The sequence below is a fragment of the Choloepus didactylus genome, chromosome 5, assembly GCF_015220235.1.
Source record: "Choloepus didactylus isolate mChoDid1 chromosome 5, mChoDid1.pri, whole genome shotgun sequence".
Classification (NCBI taxonomy): domain Eukaryota; kingdom Metazoa; phylum Chordata; class Mammalia; order Pilosa; family Megalonychidae; genus Choloepus; species Choloepus didactylus.
This window is the reverse complement of record NC_051311.1, coordinates 125440428-125457356: the sequence shown is the minus strand read 5'-3', so window position 1 is coordinate 125457356 and position 16929 is coordinate 125440428. Positions and strand designations below refer to the sequence as shown.

At 36.9% G+C, this 16929-nt stretch overlaps 1 protein-coding gene across 9 annotated transcripts in view; it reads left to right on the top strand.

Annotated features, from left to right (window-relative positions):
- Window positions 1-16929, top strand: part of CRPPA (CDP-L-ribitol pyrophosphorylase A) — a 359365-nt gene that overhangs the window by 83044 nt on the left and 259392 nt on the right. For all 9 annotated transcript variants that reach the window (XR_005217022.1, XM_037836829.1, XM_037836827.1 and 6 more), the window contains 2 exons: window positions 8521-8625; window positions 14943-14988. Coding sequence is in view for 8 of the 9 variants with exons in the window: in XM_037836829.1 (XP_037692757.1) it covers window positions 8521-8625; window positions 14943-14988 (151 nt within the window). In the remaining variant the exon portion in view is untranslated. The remainder of the gene's footprint in view (window positions 1-8520; window positions 8626-14942; window positions 14989-16929) is intronic.

Here is a 16929-nt window from a genome sequence, read left to right as displayed (position 1 = left end):
GTACCTATGGAACTGGTAAAGGAGACAAAATAATGAAGGTTAGTTGAAAGCTGTTTAAGAAGCAGTCTGATCTCTAAATCTCTACTCTATTACCACAGGCCTCTCCCACCCCCTGAGACGCAGAAATGGGGGGTGGGGTTATGAAGCTCCCTCTGTGTCCTGGGAGAACATCAGGTGCAGTTGAGGGGCTGAAGAGCCTTGCTTAAAACAGGTACATCAGACCTTACGCATACTGACTGCTGACTGGGGAAGCCCATGGCTTCTCCTACGCATTTGCCAAACTCCTGTCAGCTTGGCTTTCCCTCCAGGCCAGAGATCGCAAGAGTTTTGTTTGGGGTATTTGTCCATTCCAAGAAGAATGAAGTAAAAATACTAACCTCAGAGATTCTCCAGTGAACAATTACCATGCCATTTGAGGAATGCATTTAACATGGAAGATGGAGACCAAAACATAGAGAAATGAGCAATGTGGAGGAAGCAGAGATTATATAGGGAAAGGCAAAAGTTTAAAAAGTTATCATCATCACAGAGATAAAAGATATTGCACACTTGAAACAAGAACAGGGATGCTAAAAATAAAGGGAGGGGAGGGGCAAGATGGCGGCATAGAGAAGAGTGGAAGCTAAGTAGTCCCCCTGGAACAACTACAAAAAAACCAGAAACAACTAGTAAATAATCCAGAATAACTGCAGGGGGACAAATGAGACCATCCACTCATCATACACCAACCTGAATTGGGAGGAATGCCCGAGAACACAGCATAAAATCTGTAAGTAAAACCTGTGGCACCAAGTCGTGGGACCCCTCCCCCATAGCCCAAGCTGCAAAGCCTCGTGGTGCCAGAGAGAAGCTCTCTCCCAGCAAGCAAATATAGCTCAGCTGAGCTCCAACTGGGGTTTTAAGTAGCGAGAGTGAACTGCTCACTACAGGTATGCATCCCCAAAAAACAGACAGAGGCTTTGGGTGATGACTGACCTGGGAGAGCTGGAGGGTCGCCTTGGACTGGGTCTGAAGGGGACTATCTGTTTCTTTTTTGGCTCAGTGGAGAAAGCCCCAGTCATTTTCAGTTTCCAGGGCTGTGACTCGGGGAAGGGTGGAGACAGCACCAGCAGAGAGAGAGAGACCATTGAAATGCTAATGACCTCCACCTGGGGGGTCTGTCTTCTCTAGGAGGAAAGGGGTGGGGCCCTTTCCATTCAGAACCAGACCCCAGAGCCTGGGGGAACACGGCCATACCTCCTCACACCAGTCAAGAATTATAGGCTAACAGGCGTCACCTGCTGGGCAGAAAAGCATAGTGACCTGAGGCATCAAAGGGTGGAGCAATTTTCTAAGACACACCCGCAGGAAAACCAGATACTGAATATTTCTTCCCTCTGGGACCTGAGCCTGTTCTGGTCTGGGAAAACCTGATTTGGATAACCAAGGAAACCATGCCTAGACAACAGAAAATTACAACCTACACTAAGAAAAACAAAGTTATGGCCCAGTCAGAGGAACAAATGTACCCTTCAACTGAGATACAGGAATTTAAACAACTAGTGCCAAATCAAATCAAAAAGTTTAGAGAAGATATTGCAAAAGAGATAGAGGCTGTAAAGGAAGCACTGGACATGTATACGGCAGAAATCAAAAGTTCAAAAAAACAACTAGTAGAATCTATGGAAATGAAAGGCACAACACAAGAGATGAAAGACACAATGGAAACATACAACAGCAGATCTCAAGAGGCAGAAAAAATACTCAGGAACTGGAGAACAAAACACCTGAAAGCCTACACGCAAAGGAGCAGATGGAGAAAAGAATGAAAAAATATGAGCAACGTCTCCGGAAACTCAAGGATGAAACAGAGTACATTAATGTACGTATCATTGGTGTCCCAGAAGGAGAAGAGAAGGGAAAGGGGGCAGAAGCAATAATAGAGGAAATAATTAATGAAAATTTCCCATCTCTTATGAAAGACATAAAGTTACGGATCCAAGAAGCACAGCGTACTCCAAACAGAAGAGATATGAATAGACCTACGCCAAGACACTTAATAATCAGATTATCAAATGTCAAAGACAAAGAGAGAATCCTGAAAGCAGCAAGAGAAAAGCGATCCATCACATACAAAGGAAGCTTAAGAAGACTATGTGTGGATCTCTCAGCAGAAACCATGGAGGCAAGAAGGAAGTGGTGTGATATATTTAAGATACTGAAAGAGAAAAACCGCCAACCAAGAATCCTGTATCCAGCAAAGCTGTCCTTCGAATATGAGGGAGAGCTCAAAATATTTTCTGACAAACGGACAATGAGAGACTTTGTGAACAAGACACCTGTCCTACAGGAGATACTAAAGGGAGCACTACACGGTGATAGAAGACAGGAGTGTGTGGTTTAGAACACAATTTTGGGAGATGGTAGCACAACAATGTAAGTACACTGAACAAAGGTAACTATGAATACGGTTGAGAGAGGAAGGTTGGGAGCATGTGAGACACCACAAGAAAGGAGGAAAGATAACGACTAGGACTGTGTAAATTGGTGAAATCTAGAGTATTCAACAATTGTGATAAGATGTACAAATATGTTCTTTTACAAGGGAGAACAAGCAAATGTCAGCCTTGCAGGGTGTTAAAAATGGAGAGGCACTGGGGGAGGGATGCAATCAGCATAAACTAGAGACTGTAACTAATAGAATCATTGTATTATGCTTCCTTTAATGTAACAAAGGTGATATACCAAGGTGAATGCAGATGAGAGTGGGGGATAGGGGAGGCATGTTAGACACTTGACATTGGTGGTATTGTCTGATTCTTTATTCTACTTTGATTTAAGGTTATTTTTCCTTTGCTGCTTCCAAGCTGTCTTTTTTTTTCCTCTTTCTTTTGCCTCTCTACCTTCTTTGACTCTCCCTCCTGCCTTGTGGAAGAAATGTAGATGCTCTTATATAGATAATGGTGAAGGTGGTGAACACATAATGTATGACCATGCAGAAAACCATCGATTATTTACTTGGGATGGAATGTATGGTGAGTGAACAAAACCATATTAAAAAAAAATGGGTTGATGACAAAACCTCAAGGGCAATATACTGAGTGAAATAAGCCAGACACATTAGGACAATTATTGCAGGGTCTCACTGATAGGAACTAATTATAATATGTAAACTCATAGACATGAAATATAAGGTACCAAGATATATGACGAGGCTTAAGAATGGGGAGTGGTTGCTTAGTATGAGCAGAGTGTTCAATTAGGATGAACTTAAATGTTTGGAAATGAACAGGGGTGTTGGTAGCAAGATGTGAGAATAACTAACAGCGCCGAATGGTGTGTGAATGAGCTGGAAAGGGGGAGCTCAGAGTCATATATGTTACCAGAAGGAAAGTTGGAGGTCAAAAGATGGGAATGTATACAACTGAATCCTATGGTGGGCAATGTCCATGATCAACTGTACAAATACTAGAAATCACTTCCATGACCCAGAACAAATGTATGACAATACAATTAGAAGTTAATAATAGAGGGGCATATAGGGAAGAACTATATACCTATTACAAACTATATACTACAGTTAGTAGTATTTCAACAGTTTTTCATAAACAGTAACAAATGTACTATATCAATACTATGAGTCAACAATTGAGGGGGGCTGGTTAGGGATAGGGGAGGATTAGAGTTTCCTTTTCTTTTCTTTTTTTTTTTTTCATCTTTCACTTTATTTCTTGTCTGGAATAATGAAAAGTTTCTAAAAATTGAACAAAAATTAAGTGTGATGGATGCACAGCTGCATGAAGGTACACAGGGGCAAGTGATTGTACACTTTGGATCTTTGGATAATTGTATGGTATCTGAACAATCTCAGTAAAAATGAAACAAAACAAAACAAAACAAAACAAAACAAAAAAACAAAAATAAAGGGAACATTGAGAGAACAAAAATAATCTTGGGTTAAAAAATAAATTTGAGGAAATCTTCCCCAAATGACAAGAAAATAGAATGCAGGAAAGAAGAGGAAATTAGAAGACCAATCAAAGAGCCAGTACTCAAATAACAAAATCTTTAAAAAGAGAGAAGAGTTAAAATAGAGGGGAGGAAGTATGAAAGAAATTATGTGACACAGAAGTTCAAAATTTTTTACTTCCTATATTCCCTGTTCCGGTTTGCTAGAGCTGCCGTTATACAAAATACCAGAAATTTTATAAAGGGAACTTATTAGGTTACAAATTTACTGTCTGAATGCCATGGAAATATCCAAATTAAGGCATCAACAAGAGGTTAACTTCACTGAAGAATGGCCGATGACGTCTGGAAAACCTGTTAGCTGGCATCTGCTGATCCTTTGCTCCAGGATTCTGGTTTCAAAATGACTTTCTTCAAAATGTCTCTGGACTAGCATCTTCAAATGTCTTCAAGCATCTCTAAGTGTCAGCTCCCAAGCGTCTCTCTAAAAATCTCTCTCAGCTGCTCTTGGGGCGTTTTGTCCTCTCTTAGCTTCTCCAGAGCAAACTCTGGTCTAGCATCTGAAGCATCAGCAAGCATCTGGGCCTAGAGCTCTCTTAAGTAGTCCAGTGAACTAATCAAGACCTACCCTGAATGGGCGGGGTCAAATCCTCATGGAAACATTCAATCAAGAAGGTCACACCCTAATCAAAAAGATTAATTTGCCCCCATTAATTAAAAGCATTAAAGAAGATGGCTTTTTCTGGGGGACATAATATTTCCAGACTGGCACATTCCCTTTCTCAGAAAGCTGCTGTAGGATTTGTTGCTCAAAAATGAAGGGGTCAGTTAAGAAAGAAGATGCAGTGGGATCCAGGAGATAGGAGAACCTTGACAGAGATGGGGAGAACCTCCAGGTTTTTGATATATGGAGTTCCTAGGTATAGCTATTTGTCTGGAAGAGTAAACAACCAGTCTATACTGGAAGAGGTCAGAGAACTATAGAGGTGCATATTTCAGGAATAAAAAACTGGAGAAATGCATTATGTGTCTGAAAATCTTGAGAGTAGATTTAGACAAATAGCAAGTTGCTTGATGTTTAATAAGTCCTAAGTATGTAGAAAAACTAAACACATAAAACAAAAGACAAGTTCTAATTCCAAGGAAATCAAAGAGTTGTACAGGAAAAGGAAACATAATGATATGTGACTCAGCTGTGAGTAGCCTTTACATAGTCAGTGTAGTATTGATCTAACCCAAAGTTTGATATTGGAGTGATGGGGAATGGAAGTGTTAGCATGTGTTGTGGTGAGGTAGGGAGGAGAAAGGACCTAATTTCTCATCTTTAGATAATGCCTACATCAGAACAATCAAGAGGCAGATCACTGGCATGTTATTTTGAGCTATGATGTGGTATGATAAATTATTGATCCCAATTCTTCGGTCCTCTGAAGCAATATTATACTTCTTCATCATTGCCATGGCCTCATGGTGAGTGGAGTATATTTTCCTGGTTCTTGACTCTCGATTTGGCCACCTAACTTGCTTTGGACAATGGGATTTTAGCAGATGTGATATAGGCAGAGAGTTAAAATGTGTTTGTGCTATTGGGCTTGCCTTCTTGTGCTTCTAGTATTGCCGTAAGGAAAGCATATCCTGGTTGGTTGCTGCTTCTCTAGCCTGGGGGACCGGGTGGTGATAGAGGGGGTGTAACCTGTGAGTCAGTGTTGCTACTGGCAACCCACAGCCCTGCAGTTGACACAGTCATTTCCCATCCTGCAGCAGTGTGAGTGAGAAATAAAAATTCATTGCTACATGCCACTGAGATTTTTGTGCTTATTTATTATTCTACAAAAGTTAACTGCTATACATGAAGATAAATACTGGAATCATCAGACAAAAGAAGTAAAAATGATTGCTTTTGGTGAAAATGAAGTGGGATGAAGGCTGACGTGAATTGTTTCTCGTAACAATTCTTATAGGGGTATTTGGCTTTTTAAATCACATGCATGTCTAACTGATAAAAATATGAACTAAAAAATAAAATGAGAAAGCAGATTATATGATTGATTCATGGTTGGAATTTGTAAAGGAGATCTAGTGGATGAAAAAAGGGGCAGAGAAGTTGGGGTGCTAGTAATAAAATCCTTCATGCCATCAACCATAGTCTCCTGGTGGAAATTTTCTAACCAAGAGAAAATGGAGGTTTCAGAGGGCAGGGAGCCTCAGTGAGGTAAAAGGGCCATTCTGGTCAGTGATGCGTTATTGAAATTAAGGATTTCAGAGGAGTCACAGATAGAAGTGAAGTCAAGTTTCCTGATTTTATTATGAAAATTAATTGTATAAGTGAAAGTAATAGTCAAAGAAACTGCTAGAGGTTATGCACATAGAGCTTGAATTCAGTGACTATGATGTCAGTATTTTGGATATAAAGAATGATCCATGTGCTTAAAACTGCAGTTAGTGAAATAGTGAAAGAGACGTGTTCCAGTTTGCTAATGCTGCCTTTTTGCACAACACCAGAAATGGATGGCTTTTATAAAGGGGGTTTATTTGGTTACAAAGTTACAGTCTTAAGGCCATAAAGTGTCCAAGGTAAGGCATCAACAATAGGGTACTTTCACTGGAGAAAGGCCATTGGCATCCAGAAAACCTCTGTTTTCTTACATCAGAAAGAATCAGAATAAGAATAAAAAATAAAAGTAAAAAAAGAACACCCAAACCATCCCCCCATCCCACCCTATTTGTCATTTAGTTTTTGTCCCCACTTTTCTACCCATCCATCAACACACTAGACAAAGGCAATGTGATCCACAAGGCCTTCACAGTCATACTGTCACCCCTTGTAATCTACATTATTATACAGTCATCTTCAGGAGTCCAGACTACTGGGTTGGAGTTTGGTAGTTTCAGGTGTTTACTTCTAGCTATTCCAATACATTAAAACTTAAGAGGTGTTATCTATATAGTGCATAAGAATGTCCGCCAGAGTGACCTCTCAACTCCACTTGAAATCTCTCAGCCACTGCAAGTATTTCATCTCATTTTGCATCCCCCTTTTGGTCAAGAAGATATTCTTAATCCCACGATGCTAGGTCTAGATTCATCCTCGGGAGTCATATCCTGCAATGCCAGGGAGATTTATACCCCTGGGAGTTGGGTCCCATGTAGGGGGGAGGGCAGTGAGTTCACCTGCTGAGGTAGCTTAGTTAGAGAGAGAGAGAGGGCCACATCTGAGCAACAAAGAAGTACTCAGGGGGAGACTCTTAGGCACAATTATATGCATGTTTAGCCTCTCCTTTGGAGTAACGAGCTTCATAAGGGCAAGTCCCACGATAGAGGGCTCGGCACATCAAACCACCAGTCCTAATGTTTGTGACAACATCAACACCAGTCCAGGTGAGTAAGTCAACACTTCTGCACCTTTCCCCAGCTCCTGGTGTGTGTGTGTGTGTGTGGGGGGGGGCTGTAAATATATTTTTTATTCTCTGCCTAAATTACTTTGTAACCAGAGTTATTTTAAATTTCCTGTCTGATAGTTCAGCCTCTGGTTCTTCTCTGAATCTGGTTCTGTTTGTAGACAGAGAGGGACCTTCAGGATCTGGCCTCTGACTGTGGCTTCAGTCTAATAATCCACTGTTTACTTCCTCTTCTGTATCCACCTTCTGTCTCAAACATCTGTAACTGCATGGCATTTTTTGCCTTAAAGTTCCCACCTCCCAATTTTATTAAGTCTTTAAAACAGATCAGAGGTCATTTCCTTTGATATACCTTCTTTCATGCTTCACATAGGATGAAATGTTCCCTCCACTGGACTACCTCTGGACATTCTTCTTGCAAACTATTTTTTACAGATCAGGCACCCCTTTTAGACTTGATGTCACTGAGGACACAGTTTATGTCTTATTTATCTTTATATGCTGGGTACTTAGGGCTTAGACATGATAGGTACTTGGTATTATTCAGCTGAATTATTTTATATTATTGTTTGGTTGTTTTGATGGTCCTACCTAAAATGCTTAAAAATGTTATTTATATTTTACTAAATCTATGAGAGGACTTTAAATTTTTTTTCTCACAATGAAAGACAAATATTTTCCATGTTCAGGATCAATATATATCTTTTAAGATGATATATTGATATTTTAAATATTAAATGAATGACTACTTTGACCTGACAATTTCTTGATATAAATAAAATATGAGATTTGGGTTTTATAGACACATATATTTGTTCAATCAAGAGTTCTGAGAAGGTAATCCTCAGCCATACCTTCAGGCATTTTATAAACATGCTTGGAAAAGTAGCTTATGAGTAAAAGTAATAAAGTATTATATTTAGTTGTCACTTGATACTGTTAAGCTCAAAGTCTTACAATTATTGTAACATCTCTTTATTGTTTCTTTTGTTTTGTTTATAGGCCATAGCCCATAGGGAAAATTATTCTATAATTTAGTCAGTCACTGATTAAACAGTTTGTAAGTTATCTAGGCCCTTCCTTTTTCCTATTTATAGTTGATTATGAAGCAAAAAGTTTATTAAAATGTTTAAGCCTCTTATTCTTTTTTTTTTTTTTTCCCTTTACCAACCAGTGTAGTGACTATGACTTGGACTTTGGAACTGAGTGTTTGCAGTTGGCTCTCAAATATGGTCAGACGAAAGCCAAACTAGTGGAAGGATCACCTGACCTCTGGAAGGTAAGGGAGATGCTCTTTTGCTTTTGTTGTGGTCAGTGTTTATATGCCATTTTCAAAAACACAACTCTGCCCACACTTTCCAGATACTTTAGAAACTGGAAAAGTAGTTAGGAAATACTTGGTTTAATATTGAAACAATATTTCTAGGAAAAATGTATATGTTTGTGCATGTGTGCCCACATGCAAGTACATGTGCATATGTATGCATTTATTTTAAATACTAGAACATTTAAAGGGAGTAAACTGGGTTTACTGAGCCATCAAAGTATGGTGTCACTTGTATAGCTTGGCTTAAAAAAAATTGCTGTGAGATAATTTATTCAAACAATGCATTTCAGCTTATAAGTTTTATCCGTCTATTTTTTTCTGTTCTGCTTACTATATATATATATTTACTCTATTGCCTTATATGTAATTAGATTGAAGCTACAACTCTGTTTCCCACAATAGCATTTTCTTGTAGACTCTGGGATGTAGCTCCAACTTGATTTGCTTTAAAGAATTTCTGCCACAGTTCTCACCCCATGGGGTAGATGACTGATCCCCTTCCTCCCCTGTGTTTCACAAGAAATTGGACTTTTCTTGTGGCAGGACTCAATTCTTTTAATGGAAAACCTCTTTCTTTTGAAGGAGATGGATATATTATGTCAAGCAAGGTAGTGGCACTGTTGTACTACAGCTTCCTATTGAGGCTGGAGTGTTTAGAGTGACTATCCTTTGTTTTCTTACGTAGAATTATGTTGAATTGAACAGTATATTCTAAAATAGAATTGTAAGGTCCATTCATTATTTGGAAACAGGTATTGTTGATTTTGAAATATTGGCTATAGTCTCTTGAAACCTTTATAAAGGATCCAGCTATACCTCATTAATAGGGACTCATTTTAGCTCTACGACTTTATGAATCCATGAGCAAATTCCTCTTGATTTCAAAACAAAACAGAAAGCCCTATGACTTGATTAAGAATTCTGCACAGAATTTATGGGTTGCTGCATGCTAAGTTCATCTCAGACATTCTTAGAATTCAACAAGTTTTGAATTCTAAGATTCTAAAATACTGACATGACTGGATTATTGCCTGGTGGAGAAAATTAATACAGTAGTATTGCTCATTTGAGGATATCTGGGTATCATCAGCTTGGCAGGCAAACCATTTTATTCATTTTGATTATCATTTTCTATATATGGCTCAGATGGTGATACACATATTAATTTTGAGGATTCTGGCAGTTACTGATTCAATGTTTTGTTAAAGATCCTGGCCCACATCCTTGTAGAACTCACATTGCCTGCCTGTTAGATATACTTTGAAGGCTAAGTGAAAAAAATGGAAACTTGGAGGTATCTTACTGCTACTAACCTGCCAACCCTCTCTTATCTCATTTTTCGATGTCATTGAGCTGTGATTATCCACCTCTTGTGGGTCTTCAGAACCTTCATCAAGCCTGCAAAGTGCTCTGAGGTCTGCAGAGAGACCTGAAAGTACTGCCCTTTCCATCTTAGACTCTGTCGTCACAAATGTATTTCAGTTTCTTTTGGTGAAATGTTTCTGTTTTACTGCTGCCTCCAGCAAGAGGTTATTTAGTTCTCAGTCATGTCTTGGCTTTCTGATTCCTTTTTATGCACAACAAATGTTGCTGCATTGTTGCAGTGAATGCCTGTCCACAGTGCTTTGGTTAGTTCCTTGGTCAGTCCTTTCATACATGCCATGTGGTGACACTCTCTCAGGCCTAGAGGGATCAACATTTTACTGTCACTTCCAAAACTGAAGCCATAAACTTATGAATGAGGTTTGAACAATGATGTGCCTCAAAGGGATCTTGGACTCTAAAAGGACCTCTTAATGCAGTGGGCTGGACAAAAAGTCTTGCAAATGGCAGTTAAAGGATTTTGTTAAGTACCACCTTTCTTCTATTATTTGAGGTTAAAATTATTTTGAGTGCAAATATTGCAACTGTTTCAGGTTCTCTATATCCTTCTTCTGCTCCTTGCTTTTCTTAGCTGTTTATTTAGCTCCTTTTGATGATACTGTGTGATTTGTCTTTAGTATAGGCATCTAATTTAATTAATTTCATAATCTCTTCATTCAGTATGTATAGACAGTATTTCAATTGCTGTCTAATCTAAACCAAAATAATGGAATCTACACTTGAAAAAAGTGTTCTGGTTTTAAAGTAATTCCAAAGGTGCTGCCATATTTTATTCTGATCTGAAAAAAAGATTTAGTACAATTATGCTAAAACTGGTACTGGACTGGGAGGTAAGGTGAGATAGCTTGAACATAATTCAGAAATGTGACATAGTGAAAGACACATTTAGACATTGGCAAGAGGCATTAAACTGTCATAAAACTGTAAGACAGGAGTGGGATTCTGGAATATAGAGCAGGATACCTTTCCTTACTCCTCAGAAGTCAGGAGCTCACCCCACGGTGGTGTGAGGAATGACTAGAAATGGCTGATGACCACAAATGGGACTGCTACTTCAGGAGGGATTTTATTTTGTATTTTTACATCCTTAAAAAAAAAGTAAATGCAAAAAATAGACATTCAGTATTGAACCCACCCTTCTTGAACTTGCTCTTATGGAATCCACAGGAAATATCAGTTTTTTTAAATTCACCGTGAGGGAGAGAACATTGACCACCAGCCCCTGAGAGTGACCAGCCACAGAGGACACAGGCCTGGCTTCTGGGAGCGGCTCGGCTCTGGTGCTGCCCCTGAGTGGTTGTGCCTGGGCAAGCATTAATAAACAAACTCTTATTCTGGAGACATTTTATCTTGTCTACATAAGGATTTCAGTTCCTTTAATTTATAGATTTGCCTTATTTTTAACTCAATACCATCTAATTACTCAGCTTGATATCTAACTATATGGTTCAGATATAATTTAATAGACTTCTTGTTTCTTAGTATTAAAACTGTCTTCAATGCATAAAGATTTATAACCAATTTCAAAGAAGTTTGACAACTATGTCCTGTTGTTTGAAAATGCTTCCTTAGGAGGAGTTTTTGAAGTGTTTGATTCATCACAATACTACTACAATGACTTATTTTGGAGGACTTTTTGATGGGGGAAAACATTTATTTAGATCAAAGTGTTCTAGTGCCTTTGTTCAAAAACAAAAGAAACAAAACAGTCTCAGTATTTGTTTTTTAACCTCAAAAGTACAATGTAGTAACATTGTTTCTTTTTAGAGGTTTCCATCTAGTTATGCAGTCTAGAGAAAATATTTTCTAGTAGTATGTAATTGATGGAATGGAAATAAATATAATCAATATTCATTCCAAAAATGTATAAATTTATATGTAATAACATTCTATACATGTAAAATTTAAGTTTTATGGCTTTTATCTAATTATCGGAATTACATATTCATTATCTTCTGAGGTGAAAAATGGAAGCACCTTCAGAATAGTCTTAGTTAACTTATGTAAGATGGTAGCCATCTTGATTCGGCTCTGAAAATCCGTTGTTTTACTTTATTGGGTCTGACGCTGAGAGCACAACAAAATGTAGGTGTGATAGTCTCATCTGGAGCATACCTGGAGGTTTCTGAATGAGTCCCAGCTTAAGTGAGTGAGGAGCCTTGACTGCCTCTGTGGTTCTGAGCTTGTTTTCTCTGTTGTTGAATATTATTTTAGTTTGATGCTTTACTCAGATGGAATATTGTTCAGAAGCACAATTGAACAAAGCAGACAAAATTGAGCTGAACTATGTGTGTACCAGATGTGAGACTTGGAGCCTCAGCTGCACAGAACACCACAACCTATCTTCAGGTGGCCCCTGAGACCCTAAAGAGCACAGTTGGAAAACAGATAAATTAGAGGATCATGGTTTTCTTCTACCATTAGAGGGTTGGTTTTTTTTTTTTTTTTTTTTTTGTAAGTAATTATTTTTCATAAAAAGGTATTGTGCAAGGTTAAAGGAAAACTACACATCATGCTGATAGAAGAAAATCAACTTCAAGATTATTAGGGGGAATTACTTTATTTTTTCTTTTTTTAATGAAAAGAGGGAAAAGACCATTCATGTTACTGTAAAAGTTTGAAAAAAAAAATAACATCAATCCAAAATTACAACATTTTCCTGTAATATTCCTTTTGAAATATGTTAACTATTTTGATTGGAAAAAAAAAAGCTGGTTTAAAACATACTTTAAAAGTTGGTCAGAAATATTTTCTGTAGTTTATTTTTATTACATTATTATTTGTTGAGAAGTATAGTTGGAGGTATTCAACAAGGTCTTCTGTAGAAGATATTTATAAAAATCAAAGGAGCCTTAATCTGTGTATAGGAGGAATCCAGTGTCCTATACGATGAAATAGACAGAAGAAAAGAATCTAGGAGTCCTTCTTTTTCATATAGTTAACTATTTAATGTTAGAGGAAAAAATGCTCTTAGGTAATAGAAACATATTTTATTCATAAGACTGACTGCAACCCCAAAATTTTGTCTTGCAAGTATGCATGAAAAAGTATTTTAGTGTTTGAGATTGATTTTTTAATAACTGTTTGAAAAAAAGGATAAGGTATTTTTATAATTATTCTCTATTTCAGTTTAGAATGCAGTTTTACCCCTCAAAAATAGGAGGGAATAAAAAAATAAGTTATGGTAATTTGGGTTTTACCTTAGTTTTACCTTGGAATACCTGAGTTTATTCCAATGGCAGACAATGATTACAGATAAAAGAATTCTCATTTAAATTGTCCCAGTACAAATATTAATGAGGCCTGATTTCAGATACCCAGTTAATTTTGGATTTTCAAGGAAAAAGAAAGATTTAACAACTAATTTTATTCAGTTCTTATAAGAAAAAATTTTCCATTAAAATATAATCTCCATAGGTTGAGAATTTTTTGCTCATATTTTTCATTGCTTTATCCCTTGCACTTAGAGTTAGAACATAGTACATAGTCAGTAAATATTTGTTGAGTCAATGAGATCAATACATTGTCCAATTTGGAAAAATGCATAGTATGAATCTTTAAATATCTGCTTTCTTTTCTTTTTTTTCCAGATAATATGGGAGTTGCAGTGTGGGAGTCACTAGTTTTGGTTTGGGCATGTGCTTGTTTGAGAGATAATGTAGTGATAACACATTTGGTTTTAATAGCTTGATTGACTGTGTGAGCAACTTTCCATCTCTTTTACAAGCTAGCAACTACTTTGATTCTGGATTGTAAGGTATAGATCTGGACCAGGATATTTACGTGTTCAGATAAAGTTCTAACAGGGGAATCTATTTTGGGTAGAAGTGAACTGGGCCAAACTGAACAAAAAGTACAGTATCCAGTTATGAGCTAATCTGGAGGGAAAAAATGTCCAATTTATAGGTGCAGAAATGTACCAAACTAGGTGAGGATTTCTCAAAGAGGGTCTTAGACCTTTTGCATCATAATCATATGGATACTTGAATGATGAGGTCCTAAGATCTTACAGTTCTTATTCATACTTTTTCATTTTTTACTACTTCATTCAGTTCTGTGATAGAGTAGAACTAGTTCTATAATGCAATGTACCAGACAAGTTCAGTACGAGAACTCACTGGATGGGGCCCAAGAAGTACCCATCATAAGACAAACTCATACCATAGCAGGTTACATTACGAGGAACAGTTTACAATTACAAGAGGGCTGTATGTGCTTAAGAAAAGATTATCATTCTTATGCACTTGGTGATACCCTACAGGCTCTTTCCATCTTACAAGGTGAAGGTTTTCCTTTTCTGGGTGTGTACAGATGTACTCAATTCAGAAGGAAGTCCCTCTTAATGTGAATTGATCTTTGAGAATTATCTTATTTTAAGTAAAAATGCATCTTGGAGATTTTTGTTATACAGACTTTTTCTTCCTTCCCTCCTTCTACCCCTCTGCCCCTTCTGCCCCTACCCCTTATTTTTCCCCTTTCTTCCCTTTCCTTCCTACCTCTCTCTTTCCCTTTCACCATCCCTTCCTTCCTCCATTTGCTTTCTACTTTCACATAAAATCTTACTATTAAGTAATAGTGTTATCACTTTTGCTTAAACCCTACCACATTTTCTTTGATTATAATATTTCTGTTATTTAAGAACAATTAAGTAACCACTGCTATATATCTCAGTGTATTCAAAAATTCAAAAGCAAATAAATCTTCAGCCATTTGTGGAAAAAGAATATATTTTTTCAAGTGAATTTTCTGATGTTATTATAATTTAGAAATTGTCGGTATTATGTGTTTATAGTTTCTTCAAAATCAAGAGTTTCCTTGGGGTCATTATTTTGTTTTCACATTCCTTCCCACTCTGTTAAGTCTAATGAAGTTTATCTGTCCTTTAGGTGACCTACAAACGAGATCTGTATGCGGCTGAATCGATTATTAAGGGTACGTTTGTCCTTGTAACTGTGAGTTCCTATGTTTTAAAAATGTAAGCTAATTCTGAAATTCTCATGACATTTTAAATCCTGGCAATCTCAGAAGTATAAATGCCTATAGGCCACAAGGTCTGTGATTTGTTTTTGAAAATAATTAAATTTTATTTTCCTTTTCCTGCCTGCGAAATATCACTTACTGTGATTTATATCACCTCTTTTTTTTTTTTAATTTAGAAAGAAAATACTCTGAATTGGTCACACAGTTTATTATATTGAGAAAAGTATGGGACATTGATACTATTAGAAGGGAAACAGTGAAAGTTGGTATTTTAATAAATTTGGAAAGGTATTATACTATTTCATTTTTACTATTAAGAGGGCTGCTCCCACCTCTTAATATTGTCATACCAGATATTCCTGATTAGATAGCATCTTATCTTTCATATGAAAAGTACTTTTTCCAAATTAAAGCAATTTTTTTTTTTTTTTTGGAATTTTGGAATTTTGGAATTTTTGAATTCCTTTTCAGTTCTGGCAATGATTGTAATTTTGTTTTTGTAATTTTGGACATTACATATGTGATAACTCATTTCCTATACTTTTTTGTTTCTGTGGCTCTTAAGTGTCCAGCTACCCAAAGGTAGTTTTATTTAGTAATCAACAGGTATTCATTATTGTGCTTAACCCCATGCTAGGATTTTAATGAAGATGCAAAACAGACATGCATTCTGGATTGTTGCACCCTCCAACTTTTAAATCAGGGTTTCTCAAGCATGGCCCTGTTGACATTTTAGGCTGGATAATTCTTTGTTTGGGGGGAATGTTTTATGCATTGTAGGATATCTAGCAGCGTACTTAGTCTATAGCTACTAGATGCCAGAAGCACTTCTCCACTTCATTTGTGACAACCAAAAATGTCTCCTGACATTGCCACTTATCCTTTAGGGTACATGTTTTAAATATGTAGTCCAAGCAAAGATCAGAGTTTTTACTCCCAAGCCTGGCATAATGCTTTACAATGTTAGTTACTGATTCCTTTGAAAATAGATTAAGGACAGAGCTGTGTGTTCAGGTTTTGATTGAGAGGTGAACTTTTAAATTCCAACTTTGACTGAAGGAGAAAAAGTGCTGAATCTGAATTCTGAATGTATTAGTTTATTTTAAAATTTTGAGAAAACCTATTTAACAATCAGTTGGCTTCGCATTCAGAAAACTGAAATCCTTTCTCTGCTCATGACATTTTGTTTCCCTTTTATTCCTAAAGTCTTTGTCCTTCAAGCATATTGTGTTTCACACCATGAATGTGCTGTAATCTGCTTATCTTTATATGTAAACAGATCATCTATAGCTATAAATCAAAATGTTGACACATATATACACATCAGCTAGGCAATGTGTAAACATTACTCTGAAGTTGGCTAAATTGTGATGTGGTTGATTAAATTCTTAACATAAGGAAATATAAAACTCAGTTCATTTCTTTACAAAGTCATATACATATTACATAGTTAAAATGAAAGTGATCTATTGTGTGGCTAGTTGGTTGGTGGTTCAACTGAAGATTCTACACATTTCAGTATTGTGCCTACATATCATCAGAGCAGGCATCTTATATTGTTAATACCTACAGTTTCAATGTAATTGCAAGGGCTATAGTTTTAGAAATTGTAGAAAAAATTGTTTTGTATTTCCTATAATTTTTTATTTAGATACACATACTTTTATTCTCAGAGAAAACAATCTATGTGGCTGAAAGTGAACAGCTGCTTTAGATCAACAATGTCCAAGAGTATCTTTATCATTTAGGATTTACATTTCTAACAAGTTCCTAAGAGATTCTGATGCTGTTGGTCTAAGACTACACTTTGAGGCCTAGTCCAGCAGGCCTGTGAACACCTGAGAGCTTGAATGCAGAATCTTAGTCCTCACCCCAAGCCTTGTATGTCAGAAT